Source organism: Phocoena sinus, chromosome 9 (assembly GCF_008692025.1).
Source record: "Phocoena sinus isolate mPhoSin1 chromosome 9, mPhoSin1.pri, whole genome shotgun sequence".
In the NCBI taxonomy this organism is placed as follows: domain Eukaryota; kingdom Metazoa; phylum Chordata; class Mammalia; order Artiodactyla; family Phocoenidae; genus Phocoena; species Phocoena sinus.
In genome coordinates, this window is record NC_045771.1 from 92,847,113 (window position 1) to 92,867,263 (window position 20,151).

Here is a 20,151-nt window from a genome sequence, read left to right on the forward strand (position 1 = left end):
AATAAAAAGGGCAAGAAATAAACCAAACTTTTTCCCTAACTCCCTGTTTGAGTTTGAGGTAGGGAAGGAAGGACAGGCAGTTTTATTTTGGGTTCCAGAGCTTTGCAACCCAAAAGTTCTGTAATACGTACAGACATTAACAAGTTTTGTTTAAAATAATTGTACTGTTTTGCTAAGTATATAAGTAATGCATATGTTATGAAAAATTTTTTTAAATGAAGGCAGATTATGATAAGAGTCACATGACCCAGTGATAATGTGGCCTTGTAGTCTTTCTATGATCATATGTGGACTTTGGAGGCTGAAGAGAAACTGGATTATTCTCTAAATCAGGAATCAGCAAACTACAGCCCACAGCCAAATCCAGCCAGATGCCTGTTTTTGTACAACCCACAAAGAAGGGTTTTTACATGTTCATATGCTTACATACCTTCATAATATCCTCAGTATTGCCTCTTTGATTGCAAAGCTTTAAGTACTTTATCTAAACATTTACAAAAAGAGCTTGCCAATCACCCCCACCTCTAAACTGCATTTTTGTAAAAAGCTTTTTTAAATTAAAAAGATAATGCAATTCCTTATTTCTAGATATTTAGCCTGTTCTCAAATTTTTATAATATAAAAAGTTGTAATGCACATTCCTGTGGCTAAATTTGTACACAGAGATGAATGTACTTTTCAAAGGGGATATAACTTATAACTAACATTATTTTATAAATGTCATACGTATGTTTATAATTATTTATAAATGTTTTAATTATTTTGTAAATAAATAACATCATTTATTTTATGACAAAACAGGAATTTTATTAGATTATTAATGTCATATATACATTAGCTAGACAATCCTCTCTTCTCCAGAACAGAAAGCCAGTTCAAAGATTCTAAAATTGACGTCTTATCCTACTAGTTGAATAAGCCAAACTCTGTAACATCACCCAAAATATCATTTTATACATAGGAAGAAGTTCTAAGGAAGGTTTTTTTTTTAAGGCCTGTCTAATTCTATAAAGGTGCATAGAGGAAGAGTCTGGCATAAAATTACAGAGGTCAAGGTGAAGTTGAAGGTAGCGTAACTGAGGTGAGAAGACCAGAACTTGCAATCAGATTGCTGGATTCTAATCGATTAACAAGCCAGGTGACCCTGGGCAACTTAACTAAACACTCTTAAGTCTGTTTCTTCATCTGTAAAACAGAAGCGGTAATCATGGCCAAGTCATAGGGCCGATTAATACACGTAAGCACTGTTTCCTACTTTGAACGTGCTTGTTTTTGTAATGAGCCTCATTACCCAAACAGATGCCCAATACTGTGCTCATTCCACAATACCATCTTTGCTCCAAAGAGAGCGCAGAACCTTCCTCTACAAGCAGTAACTTGTAGGATTTTAAAAATAAAATCCCACATATTAGCTTGCTCACTTGCGTGTGCGTGTGTAAAAGTTTATTGCTTGTTTCAGCCAGAACAAAGCCATTAATAAAAGGGGTCACTAATGAAGTAAAAAGTACCACCTTTGGGGAAAAAAACTGAATACAGAGATATCAAAGTTTAGGCTTAGAATGTCTTTTGCCTTTAACTGCCTAATCATGGGGTTGACTCTGTTTCCCACCATACAGCAGAACTAGATACTTTGGTAATCTTCTTGGACCACACCACCCTGCCCCGTCTAGCTCATCTCTCACATACCAGCCTATACTTCCTGTTCACTGAACTTGAGAAGTATTTCCTCTCTGCCTTCTGCTACTGCTTAGCCCAGGCCCCTATACCCCATCTCTAATGGGGGCTTCCACTGGAAACTTCCTGCCACGGGTCTCTCCGGCCAGTTCATCTGTCACCAGCCCCTAGCCTCACCCCTGACAATCAAGGCTTTGGCTGCCTCCCCTCTGCCGCCCGCCCCCGTGTCCACAGGGTCAAGTCCAAACTGCCAGGTTCGACACATTAGGAGCTTCACATCCGCACCCTAGTTGCCTTGTCTAACCTCGTCTCCCCAACTTCCTCCTGCATGCCGGCCACACAGAGCTCATCACAGCTGGCTGAACGTGCATGCACTTTCATGACTTGGCCTCGGCACATATATTCCCTCCTTCCCAGAGACGTGCCCAGCCTCTCTGCCCAGACTCATCCTCCATAATAGCTCCTGAAGACTCCTAACGAAGCCATTCCTGGCTAAACACCCACTCCTCTGTATTCCCAGAGCACTCTGCTACCACCTACATGATAGCAGCCATCATCCCTGAAAACTGAAAACATCTTAGAGCTTCAAAACGGGAAAGAAACCCTTTCGAAGACAACATATTTCTTTGTTAAGCTTTACAAGACACCATCTAAGAAACAGTCTGGCTCACCATTTCAAGGTGGAATAAACAGTAGACTGTATATTAAAAACAAAAAATCCTAGACATGAAGGCCAGTTTAGTTATCCTCCAAATTTGCCATAATTAAGTATTAACATGAATACAACTATAAAGCTTATTAAATAACATTACTTACTATCTTGGTCGTAATCTGGTTTTGAATTTCTACTTTAAGTATAAAGAACAAGTTAACATTCTTAAAGTTTGACATCCTGACACGAACACCACTTTTGTTATTTTAATTATACTCCACACCTCAAATTCATTTCCTTTGGCTGCAGTTTTCAAGATTAGTGGAAAACATACATATAATTTTGAGCATTCTGTGTTCTTTTCTCAAACACAGTAAAATAAGAACTTTGAAGAAAACACAGGAGGAAGCTTCACAACATTGGATTTGGCAATGATTTCTTGGATATGACACTAAGAGCACAGGAAACAAAACTGAAAATAGATTAACTGGACTACGTCAAAAACGAAAATTTCTACATGTCAAAAGGTACACTCAACAGAGTGAAAAAGTAACCTATGGAATGGGAGAAAACATATGTAATTCATATATACACATAGATAAATACATATTCTTTATATATTCTTTTTTCCTTTATATAGAATACATAAAGATAAAGGTAAATCACTTATAACTCTACAGACCTTTACCTAGCTAGCTAGCTAGCTATCCATCTATCCATCCTATCCACAGGTTGCTGAGCTGTATCTGTATCTATCTGATAAGGGGTTAATATCCAGGTATCTATCTGATATCCATATCTACACCTGATAAAGGGTTAATATCCAGAATATATAAAGAACTCCTCAACTCAACAGAAAAGCAAACAACTCGATTAGAAAATGGACAAAGGACTTGAATAGATATATCTCTGTAGATACACAAATGGCCAATGAGCATACGAAAAGACGCTTAACATCACTAATTATTAGGAAAATGCAAATCAAACCACAGTAAGATATCACCTCACACCGTCAGGATAGCTACTATCAAAAAACAAAAAGGAAAATAAGTGTTAGTGGAGAAAAGTTCCAGAAACACGTTGTCCAACAATGTGAATATCCTTAATGATACTGAACTGTATACTTCAAAATGGTTAAGATGGTACATTTTATGTTATGTATGTTTTACCACAACTAAAAATTTTTAAATTAAAAATTAACTAAAAGTTTAAAAAGGAACTTCAGAATAACCTAACACTATGGTTTTCCTGTAACGTGAAAGCCCAATTTATATGAAATGCAGCATTTCGTAAAGTGATAGAAAAATAAATTGTTATATTACATGGTTGAAAACACTTGAGTATTGTTCACAAAAATGGAAATCACCTGAGCATCTGAGTAAACAAGAGGTATATGTACATAAAGGAAATGCCTGCCCTGAGAACGCTTAATTAACAGTTACAAAACCTAAGGGGAAGAAGAGATAGAGGAAGAAAAGGAAGAATAAAGATTCTCTGGCCACCAAGTGGTGCCTCGATACCAATAGCAATACAAGGTTAGCAGTAACTCCCATTTTTCATATGAAGAAACTGAAGAATACAAGGGTTGAGTGCTATGCCCAAGGTCACGCAGCAAGGATGAAGCACAGCTGAGATATGAACCTGAGGTACCATCCTGAGAAGGCACCAGGGCTGGAAGGCAAAATGACCAAAAGAGCCCAGAGTCTGAGGACAAGAATCTGAACCCATTTCTCCCATGAAACAGCTACAACCTCAGATGGTCAGGTTCCTTTTTGGGTCTCAGTTTCCTCAACGTTCATGTATCTTTTCCTTCCATTTCTTTCTTGAGTGTGGTCAACTCTTATTCCTTCACTTCCTAGTTTTTTGATTCATTTCTGTTCTGAGATTTTAAATTCCTGGTTTAAGACAGTTTTTCACATCTGCAAAGGCTTGTTTAAAGATATTCAACTCATGATGGAGTGTTATGTCGGTGTTCTCTTGGAAAATTTTTGATTCTCACTTTGTTTTTTTCCTATAGTAGTTTTATACAGATGCTACCTGCCGTTTCAGATCATTTTAAAATGTCTTAGATTTTCCTGGACAGCACCAACAGGTGCTCCCATGGAAAGGTGAGGTATTTGGTTGTTTTACTAGGTTTCTTAGTTACACCGGTAAATGAAGGATGTTTTCTTTAATAAGTGGCATCTTTTTTTGGTGATGGGGAGAGAAGAATAGGTAAATCTCTTGACTCTATGATATTGTTTGTTTCTGGGCACCCTGAATTTCCCTGCTTTTTCCTTTTCCCTTCACCACCAGGCCTCCAGGGGATGCCTCCCCCTTCTCTCGAGAAGCAGTCCCACCCCAATGCTGTACGGCCAGTGTTTCATGCATTTTCAAACACCTTTCTTTAAATTTTCTGCTTTTCCAGTAAGCGGCCTGAGGTGACCTCTAAAAATGGTTCGCTATCCACTTGACCCAGAAAAACCCCACAAAACCATGCAAGAGGTTCAAATCTTCGTGTTCACTTTAAGAACACTCGTGAAACTGCCCAGACCATTAAGGGTATGCATATCCAAAAGCCACCAAGTATCTGAAGGATGTTACTTTACAGAAGCAATGTGTGCCTATCTGTCCTTACAATGGTGGAGTTGGTAGGTGTGCCCAGGCCAAACAGTGGGGCTCGATGCAGGGTCAGTGGCCCAAAAAGAGTGCTGTATTCTTACTGCACATGCTCAAAACTGCAGAGAGTCATGCTGAACTTAACGGCTTAGATGTAGATTCTCTGGTCACTGAGCACAGCCAGGTGAACAAATTCCCCGCAGTGTGGCACAGGACTTCCAGAGCTCAAGGTCGGATCAACCCATACATGAGCTCTCCCTGCCACACTGAGATGATCCTTACTGAAGAAGAACAGATTGTTCCTAAACCAGAAGAGGAGGTGGCACAGACGAAAAAGATATCCCAGAAAAAACTGAAGAAACAAAAACCTACGGCCTGGGAATAAATGCCACAAAAAAATAAATGCAAATAAAAGTTAAAAAAAAAAAAAATTTCCAGCACAGTCACTGCTCAGATCCACCCATCTCAGACCTGTTCTCACAACCTCCCCACTCAGGATGGGGCATGACTTATGATTTCCTTCTGTTTTCTGCCACCGCTGGGGCTCAGCTACTCTCCCCTCATTCCCATCCATCTGACCCTCAGCTCCAGTCAATCCAGAGCTTAGAGTACTCCCTGTTTCCTAACTATGCTGGAGACAGGGGTTATGCATGCTTTTGTTTGCTTTCCTTCTGGATCCGTTTAGCATCTGAAGGATGTGGGGAAAGATTTAGATGTAGGTGGCTGCCAACATTTTCCTTATCTCTGAAATGAAATTCCTGGACAGGGCTCTGACACTGCAGGATTCTGAACCAGTGATTCTGAGAACACGGGCTTCTCAGTTAAGTAGAACTTTCCAAAAATAAAAATGGTGCTGGTCTGAAATGCTTTCAATGCTTCATTAAAAATTCACAACTATTATATCCTATCTATAAGCAAATTCAGTAACACCTTACCAGGGGCTTTGAAGAGGGTTATCAGAGATCCTTAGTAGTGAAAATGTTAGGAACCACAACTCTACATCCAAAATACAAATGCATGATGGCATGATATGTAAGATATTCTCTAGAAGAATATGTATAAGTCCCCCTTTCCCCGCCAAAAGCAAAAAAGATAATAACTATAACATCAATCCAAATGGAATAGGTTATATTAAATATCACATTGGTGTGGATTTCCAAAAGGTTATCATAAATACTTTTATATTCCTCTGAGTCAAAGGAAATACTAAAAGGAAAAAAGTAATTATTGTTATTAGTCCATCTATAAAATTAATAAACTAATTAATCAGTGTTATGCTTAAACTTATTTTTTATGCATAGCCTTGAGAAATTTTTTGAAAGCCCTCCTTTATATATTACTTTTTTCTCCTTAAATTCAATCGTTAATACAACTTAGCTCCCCAACAGCTTTTATGGTAGTTACTTCCCTTTTTATTTTGTGAAATAAATGAGCATTTCGATGATTCAGAAACTATACCAATGAGCACGTCATATTCATTAAAAGAAAAAAGAAAGAATAAGTATTGCAGACCCGACAGTGGCTATTTTCAAAAATAGGTTTTTAAGTGTCAAGATTGGTTTGTAAAACTTTGCATCAATTTCGCCACTGCCAACATGCTTCAGGTTAAAATACTGTTCAAATTGAGGAAAAAACTTTGTGTTCCTTTTCCTGTTTATTTTTCAAGCCAATCCATTTAATAGTTTTAAAGATGACCGGCATGTCCTTCCCCAAGGTTTAATCACCTATGGCCCTACTTTACCATGCCAAGTTCCGGGGAATGCTGCATTTAGCAAGGCATGACCAGCGCAAGATGCTGGCTTACCTAGAAATTCCCAGGTTCCTGAATCCCCACCTTACCTCAGACTCATCTGTAGATTCTTCAAGAGACCCGCTTTCCTACAAAGCAGAGAGCGGGGGAAAACGGTCAGAACACATGACAAAAGGAGAAAAAATATTTTCAAGGAACAAGAGTCATCATGTCCCCACCACCAATACCCATGTGCCCTTTTTTGGAGGTAATTTACAACTCCAGTTTAAAGAACTCCACATGGTCCGACTCTCGCAGGCCTCCTACAACACCTTCTTCATACCCCGCAGGGTACCCTGAGATGGTCGCTCTGGGGCCACATGGATCCACCGCTCCCAGTGACCTCCCTTGACTGGTCAGCAGGTTAACAAATGACCCCAGGAATTCCCCATGGGAGGACCCAGAAGGCTTATTCGCTAAAGATGGAAATCGGTCTGGCAAAGCAGCCTTACTGATCTCAGAAGAGGCAACTGTCATCTCAAATTATCTACAAGCCAACTTTTATATGGCAAAGCTCTTGTGCTATTAATTACTCTGCTATGAATCTGGCTGAGTCAAAATGATTGTCTTGCTTAACAGCTTTTACAACAGAATTCCCCTAGCGTGGTACCTATCAGACGCTGTGCAAACAAGCTGTATAATTTACATCCACTCTTTAAACCATTAACTGGAAGACAAATTCTGCCATTTAACACAGTTTCCCTCTTGCTAGACGATGAATCTTGCTGCTCTGGAGAAAACAAAGCAAAAAGGGGAAAAAAAATGGACTTGATTCCGCTAATCTCTCACCTGTCCACTCAAAGGGAATCTGCTGACGCCACGCATCCGCAAAGAGGTCAGCAAAACGAAGATTTACTTAACGTGCTTATAGATATCAATAGCAATAAAAGGGTACAACTAATATGCTGACACGGAACGTAAGCATTTCGCGACCAACCACGAGATTAAAGGAAAAACAGAACCAAAAAAATGGGGCAAGGACATTTTAGATACATCAAGACAAAAACAATAAACGTTTTAAAGAAAGCTGGATGCATATATTACTCAGTGCAAACTGGACTGCGGGATAAACACAAATCGGGCATTTGAAAATATTTTAATTTCATTCATTGAAAATCATTAAGAACCTAGCAGGTGGCAGGCTGCCTCCAGAAGAGCCTAGTGGACAATACAGTCCCTGCTCTCAAAGTTCACCTGTGAAACAGGGATGAATGTTAGGTGTACTTAAGAATTTGACTGCAGTTCTATCATTAACCATGATGAATATGAGAATTTCCTCTGTATCCCAGGGCAGCCTGTTTTGGTTTCATGGTAATCTAAATATTAGAAAGTCCTTATTAATTTGGAGCTACAATCTCTCCACAGTAATTTTTGTTCTTCACCCTAATATGACACATAAAACATCCACTTCTTCTACTGCTTACCAGTTCTCCAGACACTTAATGAAACGTATCAGGCCGACCCTTCTAAATTGTTTCTCCCTCTGCTAACCATCTCCAGTTACTGGTTTTACGGCATCTGCCATCCTGATCCTTCTGGGGTTTTTTGTTTTGTTTATTGCTTTACAATGGTGTGTTAGTTTCTGCTTTATAACAAACTGAATCAGTTATACATATACATATGTCCCCATATCTCTTCCCTCTTGCGTCTCCCTCCCTCCCACCCTCCCTATCCCACCCCTCCAGGCGGTCACAAAGCACCGAGCTGATCTCCCTGTGCTATGCGGCTGCTTCCCACTAGCTGTCTACCTTACATTTGTTAGTATATACATGTCCGTGCCTCTCTCTCGCTTTGTCACAGCTCACCCTTCCCCCTCCCCATAACCTCAAGTCCGTTCTCCAGTAGGTCTGTGTCTTTATTCCTGTCTTACCCCTAGGTTCTTCATGATATTTTTTTTTCTTAAATCCCATATATATGTGTTAGCATACAGTATTTGTCTTTCTTTTTCTGACTTACTTCACTCAGTATGACAGACTCTAGGGCTATCCACCTCATTACAAATAGCTCAATTTCGTTTCTTTTTATGGCTGAGTAATATTCCATTGTACATATGTGCCACATCTTCTTTATCCATTCATCTGTCGATGGACACTTAGGTTGTTTCCATCTCCGGGCTATTGTAAATAGAGCTGCAATGAACATTTTGGTACATGGCTCTTTTTGAATTTTGGTTTTCTCAGGGTATATGCCCAGTAGTGGGATTACTGGGTCATATGGTAGTTCTATTTGTAGTTTTTTAAGGAACCTCCATACTGTTCTCCATAGCGGCTGTACCAATTCACATTCCCACCAGCAGTGCAAGAGTGTTCCCTTTTCTCCACACCCTCTCCAGCATTTATTGTTTCTAGATTTTTTGATGATGGCCATTCTGACTGGTGTGAGATGATATCTCACTGTAGTTTTGATGTGCATTTCTCTAATGATTAATGATGTTGAGCATCCTTTCATGTGTTTGTTGGCAATCTGTATATCTTCTTTGGAGAAATGTCTATTAAGGTCTTCTGCCCATTTTTGGATTGGGTTGTTTGCTTTTTTGTTATTGAGCTGCATGAGCTGCTTGTAAATTTTGGAGATTAATCCTTTGTCAGTTGCTTCATTTGCAAATACTTTCTCCCATTCTGAGGGTTGTCTTTTGGTTTTGTTTATGGTTTCCTTTGCTGTGCAAAAGCTTTGAAGTTTCATTATGTCCCATTTGTTTATTTTTGTTTTTATTTCCATTTCTCTAGGAGGTGGGTCAAAAAGGATCTTGCTGTGATTTATGTCATAGAGTCTTCTGCCTATGTTTTCCTCTAAGAGTCTGATAGTGTCTGGCCTTACATTTAGGTCTTTAATGCATTTTGAGCTTATTTTTGTGTATGGGGTTAGGGAGTGAGCTAATCTCTCACTTTTACATGTACCTGTCCAGTTTTCCCAGCACCACTTATTGCAGAGGCTGGTCACTATTCTGATGTCTTTACTCAACATCTATAATGTATTTTGCTCCTGATGCTAAATGTTTTACATGTAGCATCTTGAAATTCCCTAATGCCCTCAGAGGTAAAATGCAGAGGCTTAGAGGTTGAACTTAAATGGCTTCTAACATCCCCGACAGTGCCTGCACATTAAGTTATTAGCATTAGCTAAACAAGTCTTTGACAACTGTGCCAATTAGCCACAGCGAGATTATTTTCCACCTCTAGAAATCTCAAAGAACACTTGACTACTCTTTTCAAAAAACTACATTAAATCCAAGGAAAAATTTTTTCCTAATTTGAGATCCGTTCAAATATGCACATGGCGTATAAGGGCAAACGTCTCACTTACATGCGTCATTAAAACAAAACTGGGCCCCCAACCAGCAATTTCAATCCAAAAACTCAAAATCAAATTACCTTCTGTTCCCACTGGAAAGCATGCAGTGGTGGAATCGGATACCTCAAGGCATGCAAATCTCAGCAACCTGAGTCCTCCAAGAAAACCAGGCTCTCAGAGGAGCCTCCTGTGGCTACTGGTTTTCAAGAGAACCTTTATTCCAGGACACTCTCAGACTTACCCTCAGCGCCAGTCTGAACCTCCTAGACCTAGCTGTGGCCTCGAAAATATTACCCTTCTTTCCACAGCACTACCAAAGCCATGCTTGAGTGCCTTCAGGAATCGCCCGGTCTGTTACTTCTTAGCTTCGTTTATTCATCAAGCCCCCCTCCTTAATGCTCCAGAGACAGAGGCAACAGGAAGACGTGAAGTGAATGTCCCCAGCAAGGGATCCCAGAAGCAAGGCTGAACCTCGAGAAAGTCAATGATTTTCAAACATTTTTTTAACTTCACATTCTCTCTTTCAAAGACTCTACCTTCAAATCAGAAAAGTGTAAGTTACAAAATTGTGCTAGTTTCAAAAACAGAACTACCATACGACCCAGCAGTTCCACTACTGGGCATATACCCTGAGAAAACCATAATTCAAAAAGAGTCATGTACCACAATGTTCACTGCAGCTCTATTTACAATAGCCAGGACATGGAAGCAACCTAAGTGTCCATCAACAGATGAATGGATAAAGAAGATGTGGCACATATATACGATGGAATATTACTCAGCCATAAAAAAACGAAACTGAGTTATTTGCAGTGAGGTGGATGGACCTAGAGTCTGTCATACAGAGTGAAGTAAGTCAGAAAGAGAAAAACAAATACCGTATGCTAACACATATATATGGAATCTTAAAAAAAATGGTTCTGAAGCATCTAGGGGCAGGACAGGAATAAAGACGCAGATGTAGAGAATGGACTTGAGGACACGCGGAGGGGGAAGGGTAAGCTGGGACGAAGTGAGAGTGTCATGGACATATATACACTACAAAATGTAAAATAGATAGCTAGTGGGAAGCAGCTGCATAGCACAGGGAGATCAGCTCGGTGCTTTGTGACCACCTAGAGGGGTGGGATAGGGAGGGTGGGAGGGAGACGCAAGAGGGAGGGGATATGGGGATATGTGTATAGGTATAGCTGATTCACTTTGTTATACAGCAGAAACTAACATACCACTGTAAAGCAATTATACTCCAATAAAGACGTTAAAAAAAAAATTTGTTAGTTTCTAAGATAAACAGGCCAGACACAAAAAGACAAGTACTGCAGGATTCCACTTAACATGAAACAGAAAGATGAACAGAGGTTAGCTAGTGCGGTGGGGGCGGGGCGCCTAGGGGAATGAGAGTTACCGTCTAATGGGTACTGTTCCAGTCTGTGATGATGAGAAGTTCCAGAGATGGATGGTGGTGATGGGTGCACAAACATGAATGTACTTAATGCCACTGAATCACAACACTTAAAAATGGTTCAGATGATAAGTATTATGTTATGTGCGTTTTACCGTAGTAAGAAAAAAGTTGTGCTGCTCTGTTTGAAGAAAAATGAAGGACTGGAAACTACCCAGTGATACAAATGCACAGCTGGACAAATCCTGGGCAACAGGCTGAAAGCTAAACTCAACAATGGTTCCACTTTATCCTTCTTTTGCAAATCAACCCCTTAAACTTAATCATCTGCCCAAACAGCTTTAACGAACCATCTCAGTGCCTTGACCTGTGACCTCCTGAATCTATTCATCAACCAGCATCAGGATCGTCTTCCCAGAACACACAGCACCCTGGTCACCACCCTCCTCAAAGAACCCTCGGGCGTCAGGAGATTTCAGATTCCCCAGCAAGGTCGTCAAAGCCCAGCCCGGTGTGGCACCCAGGGCACTTTTAGCCTCACTCCCCACTCTCTGCACAAACCCACAGCCCTCCAGCCACACCAGGTGACTTCTCACTCAGAGATCCCATGATCACATCTCTCCGTCACTGGTGGCAGAAGAGCAACTTGCAGTCTGGCTGTAGCCAGTAGGTGTTTTGTTTGGCCTGTCTAGTGTTTTTAAGACTTTCCCATACAGATCTGTATTTCTGACTTCCTAAACTCAGACTATACCTGAAATCCATATTTCCATATAACAGCAGTTGAAGCTGAGCAGCTACGGCCCCAGAGACAGAATGCACCTCACCACCAACATCCCCAACTTCCCTACACCAGAAAATCCCCCTCATTTCCACTGCCACCCGGCGCCTTAAGCTTGGGGTGCTTGCGCGGAGCCTCCTGAAGTGGTTCCTTCAGCTTAGAAGGCCCTTGGCCCAACTCTGCACTCACCCTAGCGGTCCTCAAACTCCCAGCATGCTCTACAGGGAAGCTCTCAGGGGGTACCTCTGGGAGGTGGTGGCAGTCAGGCTTGCTTTAACAATAGAGCTTAGATTTTATGTCTTCAATTGTCATGTTGCCCACCTGAGGCTTAAAAAAAAAAAGATTGAAACTCACTGGCTGTTTCTAAATCCTAAACTTTCTTCATGGCCCAACTTAGGTCTCACCTCATTCACAGAATTGTCTCCAGTCAGTCCAGGCCACAAAGTCCAGACCTGGCCTCCAATGGCCTCTCTTCCTTCTATACCCGTCAGCTTGCACCTAATATTAATTGCCTGGTCCTAGGAGTTAATCCTTTTTAAGTCGCTGTGGATGAACCCAAAGGCTTTTGCCTATCTCCAACTACCCTACCCAAAGGAACTGGTCAATACCCGTTTGCCGATGATGATGAGAAGAAACAAGCTCCTGTGGAGAGGGTGTGGAGAAAAGGGGACCCTCCTACACGCTGGTGAGAATGTAAACTGGTGCAGTCACTGTGGAGAACAGTACGGAGGTTCCTCAAAAAACTAAAAATAGAGTTGCGCTATGATCAAGCAATCCCACTCCTGGCCATATATCCAGAAAAGATGAAAACTATAATCTGAAAAGATACACGCACCCCAATGTTCATAGCAGCACCATTTACAACAGCCAATGTCCATCAACAGATGAATGGATAAAGAAGATGTGGTACACATATACAGTGGAATACTACTCAGCCATAAAAAAGAATGAAATGCCATTTGCAGCAACAGGGATGGACCTAGAGATTGTCACACTAAGCGAAGTAAGTCAGACGAATATCATATGATAGCACTTGTATGTAGAATCTTAAAAAATGATACAAATGAACTTACCTAGGAAACAGAAACAGACTCACAGACATAGAAAATAGACTTGCGGTTGCCAAGGGAGTAGGGGGTAGGGATTGACTGGGAGTTTGGGGTTAGCAGCTGCAAACTATTATATAGAGAATGGATAAACAAGGTCCTACTGTATAGCACAGGAAACTATATTCAGTATCCTATAATAAACCATAATGGAAAAGAATATGAAAAAGAATATATATATGTATAACTGAATCACTCTGCTGTACAGCAGAAATTAACACAACACTGTAAATCAACTATCCTTCAGTAGAATAAATTTTAAAAAAGAAATTAGCTGCTGATCCAAAGCGTAACGTTGTACCTCCTCTGTATATTCCTTTTCCATTTATGAGCAATACCAAGTGCATTTTCTCCAGGCAAATGCTTGAATTATTAGCTCGTGGCTACAGGACAGTTACAGAAGGGGAACCGAAGGGTGGCAGCACAAACAAAGATAGAGCAATCCAAACACAACGTTAACAACCTGGCAGCAGCCCCAGGAAGGAGCTAGTTGGGCTCTCAGAAGACACCTCCAATAAGGGCTTTCAACCCACCCCGACCCCTAATCCTACAATCAGGGCCCCGTGACAGCAGCCCGGGAGGAGACTCAGCACAGCCAGCCTCAGAGGCCAGGAGGGGTTAAGAAGATGGTCAACCCAGGAGGAGAAAGAGAAGCCGGGACCTCCCAGGTTGCGAAGTCCTCACAGTTTGGAGGGAATACACACTGTTTGTAGAGGGCAACGAAGAGAATCTGGGGGAGAAATGGGAGGCTGGAGCCTGAGGAAAGCCAGCTACAAACTTTGCAGGATGAAGAAAAAGAGCAGAGACCAGGCCCCAGGAAAGCAGAAGAGGCTGGAGACGGACGTGAAACACACAACACTTACTACCACCTTCTTTTCCTTCCCAGCAACTGTGTGCCACAGCTGAGCCTGATGGAGGAGTGTTTCCAACGTTTCACAAAGGCACGGCACGGGCAAGAAGAAATATTTTGTGTGAGATGTATTTGATATCCCTGTGCACAGAGCCTCCATTACAGAAAGCTTTTGGGTCCCCAAGGACTAGACTGGTTGAGTAGGAAAGATGAAAGGGTACCCAGGGAGCTGGCAGAAGCCGGGAGACTCAGGTTACCAACCTTTTCAACCAATTAGGCTCAACTACTATACTTATCCTGCAAATGAAGAAAAGCCTTGAGGTCTGCCCCAGCCCCAAATCTGACTTTGCATCAGAACCATCTAAACACAGTAGGGAGAACTGGCTAATATTTGCTAATCCACTCCATCATTTTTTTTCCTTTCCATTATGGTTTATTACAAGATATTGAATATAGTTCCCTGTGCTATACAGTAGGACCTTGCTGTTTATCCATTCTATATATAATAGTTTGCACCTGCTAATCCCAAACTCCCAATCCAACCCTCCCTCCCTCTCCTCCCCCTTGGCAACCACAAGCCTGTTCTCCGAGTCTGTTTGTTTCCTAGACGAGTTCATTTGCATCACATTTTAGATTCCACATATAAGTGATATCATATGGTGTTTGTTTTTCTCTTTCTGACTTCTTAGTATCCACTCCATCTTCAGTAGGTATAAATAAGAGCCCAGAATCACAAGGATTTGGTTAAAAAAACAACAAAAACGCAAACCAACAAACAAGAAAGGGGAAAAAAATCCACTAAGGAGGACAAAGTTTCTAGAAGAAACAAACGCAACTGTGACTGAGTAGCCATGAATGGGAAGCTGCATGAAACACAAAAGCCCCTGATCTGATGAATGCTCCCTCCCCAAGGTGGTAATGCGGGAACCCAGGAGGCTACCAGTAATCAGCTAATGACATCAGCCTCCAGCCAACCAGCCCAGAGGAAGATGGGAGAAGAAACTCACAAGGTAATAAGCACACCCAGCTGAGCTAATTTGTGACTATACTTGTTAGATGACCGTAAAGAGTGGGCGCTCTAAAGATTTCTCTGATCCTGTGCTTTTGCAACTTCTTGTTTGGGGCTCTGTTTTTCCTTTAGTTATTTATTAGTAAAGTTGCTTTTAAATGACCTATCTTGGCCAAACTATATGAAAAGAGAATGTGCACACCTAAGCCAAACCCAAGTTTGGGTTATAAATCATTGTCCTATTTACAAACCAACCACTTCAACCTAGCACTTTAACATACTTTATCTCAGTTCATACTCACAAGAGTCCCGGAGAGTAAAATCCCCAAGCTACAGGCAAGAAAACTGCGACACTCAAATATTTGTCAACTTGGTTTTTATTTTATACACGGGGCACAATCACATGAGGGTATAACTACTCATGAATGTACTGATAATCCTTAAATGCTCTACAATACAGATAGAATGTTCCTCACTTCTAAAATGTAGTGGGAAATTCAAAGCAGAAACTCTCCTATCTGGTCAAAGAATAGATGGTCTGAGTGACCAAATATTTTAATGGACCAGATTCTCTGCTGGTTGGTACAAAAGACGAAAGGGTATCCAGGGAGCTGGCAGAGTAAGCAAAGTAGGAAATGTAATCTACAATTCATGAGAATAACTTTCAAAAGTTTCAAGTAAGATAAAACAATTTAACACAAATTCTACTGAACCTAAATTAACAATTTGACGTTTTCAATTCAGAAGGCTATTCTCCCCCTAATAAATCCATTTAAACATTTTATTAAGCACCTAGCACCTGGAAAGCAGTAGCCCTGTGAGAGATACAGACATGAGTAAGCTCTGTGCTGATTCTTGAGGACTCAGCAATCTGCAGGAGAGAGAAGACAAAGACATGAACAACCAGACTTCAGGCAGAATGCTGTTCAGAAGCAAGGCATGGACAAATAGTGTTGGGCATCTGTGATTACGAAGGTCAACTATAAGTCATTTTGGAGCTAGGTAAAACAGTTGGTTAGAAGATTTCCTGGCACAATGCAGGGTATTAGTGCTTTCTGTGAGCTATAATATATATGTCACTATTTTTACTAACTACCTTAACCATACTCAGCATAAACAAGGATTTCCCAATGACTTTAAAAAAAAAAAGTTCATTCATATACAAAAAGTGATTTTTTTTTCCTTTTTTTGGTTGCACCTTGTGGCTTGCAGGATCTTAGTTCCCCGACCAGGGATCGAACTCCTGCCCCCTATACTGGAAGCGAGGAGTCCTAACCACTGGACTGCCAGGGAATTCCCCAAAAAGCGATCTTTAGTTTGGGAGTCTGTGAACTGTGTCATAGTAACTCAGTTCAGATCTCACTCTTTTGGTTCTTCCTAAAATTACAGTGGGTGAAAGATCCATCACCAAAAATACAATGCTCAGAAAAGGTAAGAGGAGAGGTTGAGTTTTGTCTTGCACATCTTGGAGGACTGTTTCCATTTACAGTACACGGTGCTAAGGAAAAAAGCTTCCTTTACCCTCACCTGCTTGTCATAGTTGATTTTAACACACATCTTGATTCTTAAAGCATTCAGGAGACGTGAGGAGAATTATGTCAAGATTGTCTAAAAGGTTCAAAGCAGTAGAACAGAACAATTAGCAAATTTATTTAACACCACTTTTGGGCTCCTTTAGCCTTCCAAAAACTATGTAATAAAGGCCTCCTATCTTGGTCAGATTTCAATGGCTTCCTATGTGAAATGCAAAATACACAAATCAAGCAGACTGGGGAAAGTCTAACCATCTTTAATCTATAAAGGCCCAATAATACAGGTACAATTATCTGGCAGCTTTCTTTAAAAAAATAAACAGAACAACAATTTGTGGATGTTAGCTTCTTTCTGCTGTTGTCTTTTTGAGAACATTCTGAGAATGACACAGATACCACTGGGGGAACAAATGCCTGCTCTAACCATATACTGGCTGTTAAAGCATCACAGGTGAAATCATGACTTGAAGGAAATGTATTAAGGTGATAAGGGCTAATTCTATTTCACAAAGTAAAAGTGATTTAGAATAGGTTCTTAAGTATTTTTAAAAAGGCAGAGTATGCCAGTGAAAAATTGTGAGCTTTGGAGACACGACGAGATGTTTTAGACACAAGCCTCGGCGAGTTACTTAAGTTGACAGAATTGCAATTTGTTTATCTGTAAAATTCAATCATCTAACATACTGAGAGCCAAGCACTTTTCCAGGTATCAGGCATACAACGTGAACAAATCCTTGCCATCATGGAGCTTATAGTCTTATGGAGAGAATATACAGAAATATACAGAGTATACAAAAAAAAAAGCTATTTAAGAACACAGTATGTCAGATGGTCACCAGCGTTAAGGAGAAAATTACACAAGAAGGAGGTTTCAAAGAATGGTCATGGAAGGTCTCATGCAAAAAGATAACACTTGGACTGACACAGGAAGAAAGTGACAGAAAGAGCCCTGTTAATATCTGGGGCCAAACAAAGGGAGCGGCATGAGCCAAGGCCCTGAGGCAGGTCCATGCCTAGCTTGTTGAAGGAAGAGTAAGGAAGCCAGGACAGCTGATGCACAGTGATAGAAGGGGAAGAGAATAGTGGAAAATGAGGTCTGAGGACAAGGACAGAGAGCAATTGGGACAAGGTGCTATTGGGCAACTAGACCATTCTAAGGACTCTGGCTTTTTTTCAGAGCGCAATAGGAGACCACTGGAAAGTTTGGAACCTAAGAGATGCCTAATCTGACTTATATATCAGAATAAAATTTACCAACAGAATTCTTTTGTGAGGACCAAATGCAATGTGACAGGGTTCTTTAAACTGGAAAGTCCTGTAAAAATGCAAAGCATTCTTATTATATCATTAACTTTCTAAGTGTCTTTTTACATCAGACAGCTTTGCCAAACTCCTGCACAAAACAGCAGTAAATTCTAAGAACTCTCTCCGTTCCTACTACACTATATCTAAGAATGTAGGAGCTTGGTTTCTTGCTTTTAAATCAAACCACCAAAAAATTTTATTTCAACATGAGAGATGAACAGTGTGAAAACCAATCTCACGACTATCATCAAACTCAGCTGTGAGTCATGAAATTACATGAGCATTTCCCTTTGAACTGCTTGAAATGGAAAAGGAGGCTCCAGGGGTAGGCAGAAGGCTCTTCTGTTAACACACTGACGGTCCGAATTTAATTTCTACCTCAGCAAATTTCTTATTTATTGGCATATATCAAATGTACACAGGGCAAAGTTTCACTATGTAAGTGAAGTATGTTGGAAATGGTACAAAGTAGATTATTAAACTAAAAAAATTTCTCTTATACTAAACAGTTCATCATCAAGTCACTGTTTAGAAGCAACTATGGAAACTGATCGCCTTGTTAATTTACAAGGAAAAACAATGCCAAGCTGAAATGACACTGGAAATGGAAATTTAAGGTATTTCCCCAAATTCGGGTCTTTGCTTTTTTTCTTTTTTTTTTTTTGGCTTTTTGATGTAACTTTGTCATTTCAACTAATGTCTGGCTACCACTACTGCCTGTATGAAAATAACTCTATTGCCATCACTAACTTTTCCCTAAACTCCACTGTCACATTGCCAGGTGTCGAGTGGACATTGCCATCTGATGTCTTACCAGCAACAAATAATCCCACATAACTTTTACTGAGCCCAACTTTTCCCAAGCACTTTAAATCTGTGTTAAACTCACTCCATCTTAAAACCACCCTTCGAGGGCAGTACTATTATTATCTCTATCTCATAGTTAAAGTTAAATGACTAGCCCAAAGTCACATTTTAAGAATGAGAACCAGCAATGGAGCCTAAGACATTTTTGCTCCCGGACTTATAGATACACTTAACTACTGCCTGATGCAACATTGACTTAGATGTGTAACTAAATGAAACTGATCCGAAACAAAACTCATCGGATGCAACAGTGACTCAGCTTTGTACCTAAATGAAATAGTCAATAGATCCGAAACAAAACTCATCCCGTCTACGCTCTCCTAGTCCACCTGCATATCACCTCTTACCGTCCTATTTCGAGAGGAACTTAAATTTCAGCCACCTGACCTCAAAACTCAAATACGTGTGATGCCTCCCACGGGCAGCCAGACCCTTGGAGAGCCCGGCCTGCCTTCAAGCCAAAATTTCACGGGGCACAGGCCACAAGGGCAGCGCCAAAGGAAGGGCCGCCCCGCAAACGCCGGGGGTGTGTCGGGGCGCTGTCTCTGCGTGACGTCCAGTAGCCGACATCCCACCCCGCCTCTCCGCTCCCCGAAACGGACTTTTGCCGTCTCCCCGCCCCACGTGGGCCTGCCTCGTCCCGCAGGAGCCCCGCACCTCCGCACGCTCCACTGCACGCCTCCGATCGCCTCACCCTCGCCTCCCCTTCTCCTGCCTAGCAGTTGCAGCCTTTACCTGCTCCTCCGCTTCCGCCATGACCGAGCAGGGGAGTCACATGACGCACCCGGAAATGAGAGAAAACAAGAGCCTGGGGCCCGGCGCCTGCTGGGAAATGTAGTTTTAGCATCGTCTGAGTCGGGAAATGTATTCTAGCTGATGAACCTATTGGGCCTCGTTTCGGCTTCCAACTCCCCAAGCTCAATGGAATTGTGCTTTGGAGAATCCAAACATAACCATCGTTAATGCTATGATTTATTTTATTGTTGGTCTTATCGTTTCCGTGGTTACCATAGTATTTATTTATACTTAGTGTATATCATGTCCTGGATTTATAGCTTTGCATGAAATATCTCATTTAAGCCTCCCAGCAAACCTTACTGTTATTCCCATTTACAGAGGGGAACACCTTGGCTCAGAGGTCACACAGTCAAGGACAGAATTAGGATTCGAATTCGGCTTTGTCTGATGCCAAAGACTCTGTGATTACCAAATCCAGCTTAGTCTAAAAGTGTTTTTTGCTTTTTTTTAAAGTATATTAAGTAAATATAAAACAGTCTTTGAAATAGAGAACCAGAGAC

The 20,151-nt window shown here is 41.0% G+C and overlaps 1 protein-coding gene across 3 annotated transcripts in view; it reads right to left on the reverse strand.

Annotated features, from left to right (window-relative positions):
- VPS41 (VPS41 subunit of HOPS complex) overlaps window positions 1–19,645 on the reverse strand; it is a 193,136-nt gene extending 173,491 nt beyond the window's left edge. Inside the window, exons 1-2 of one of the 3 annotated variants that reach the window (XM_032643131.1) lie at window positions 19,589–19,644; window positions 6,764–6,802 (exon numbers count right to left, since the gene is read on the reverse strand). In XM_032643131.1, coding sequence (XP_032499022.1) covers window positions 6,764–6,802; window positions 19,589–19,609 — 60 coding nt within the window. In that variant the 5' untranslated portion in view covers window positions 19,610–19,644. Of the gene's footprint in view, window positions 1–6,763; window positions 6,803–19,588 lie in introns of all 3 variants that reach the window. The other 2 variants (XM_032643132.1, XM_032643133.1) reach the window with 2 other exon arrangements.
- Window positions 19,646–20,151: the final 506 nt, after the last annotated feature.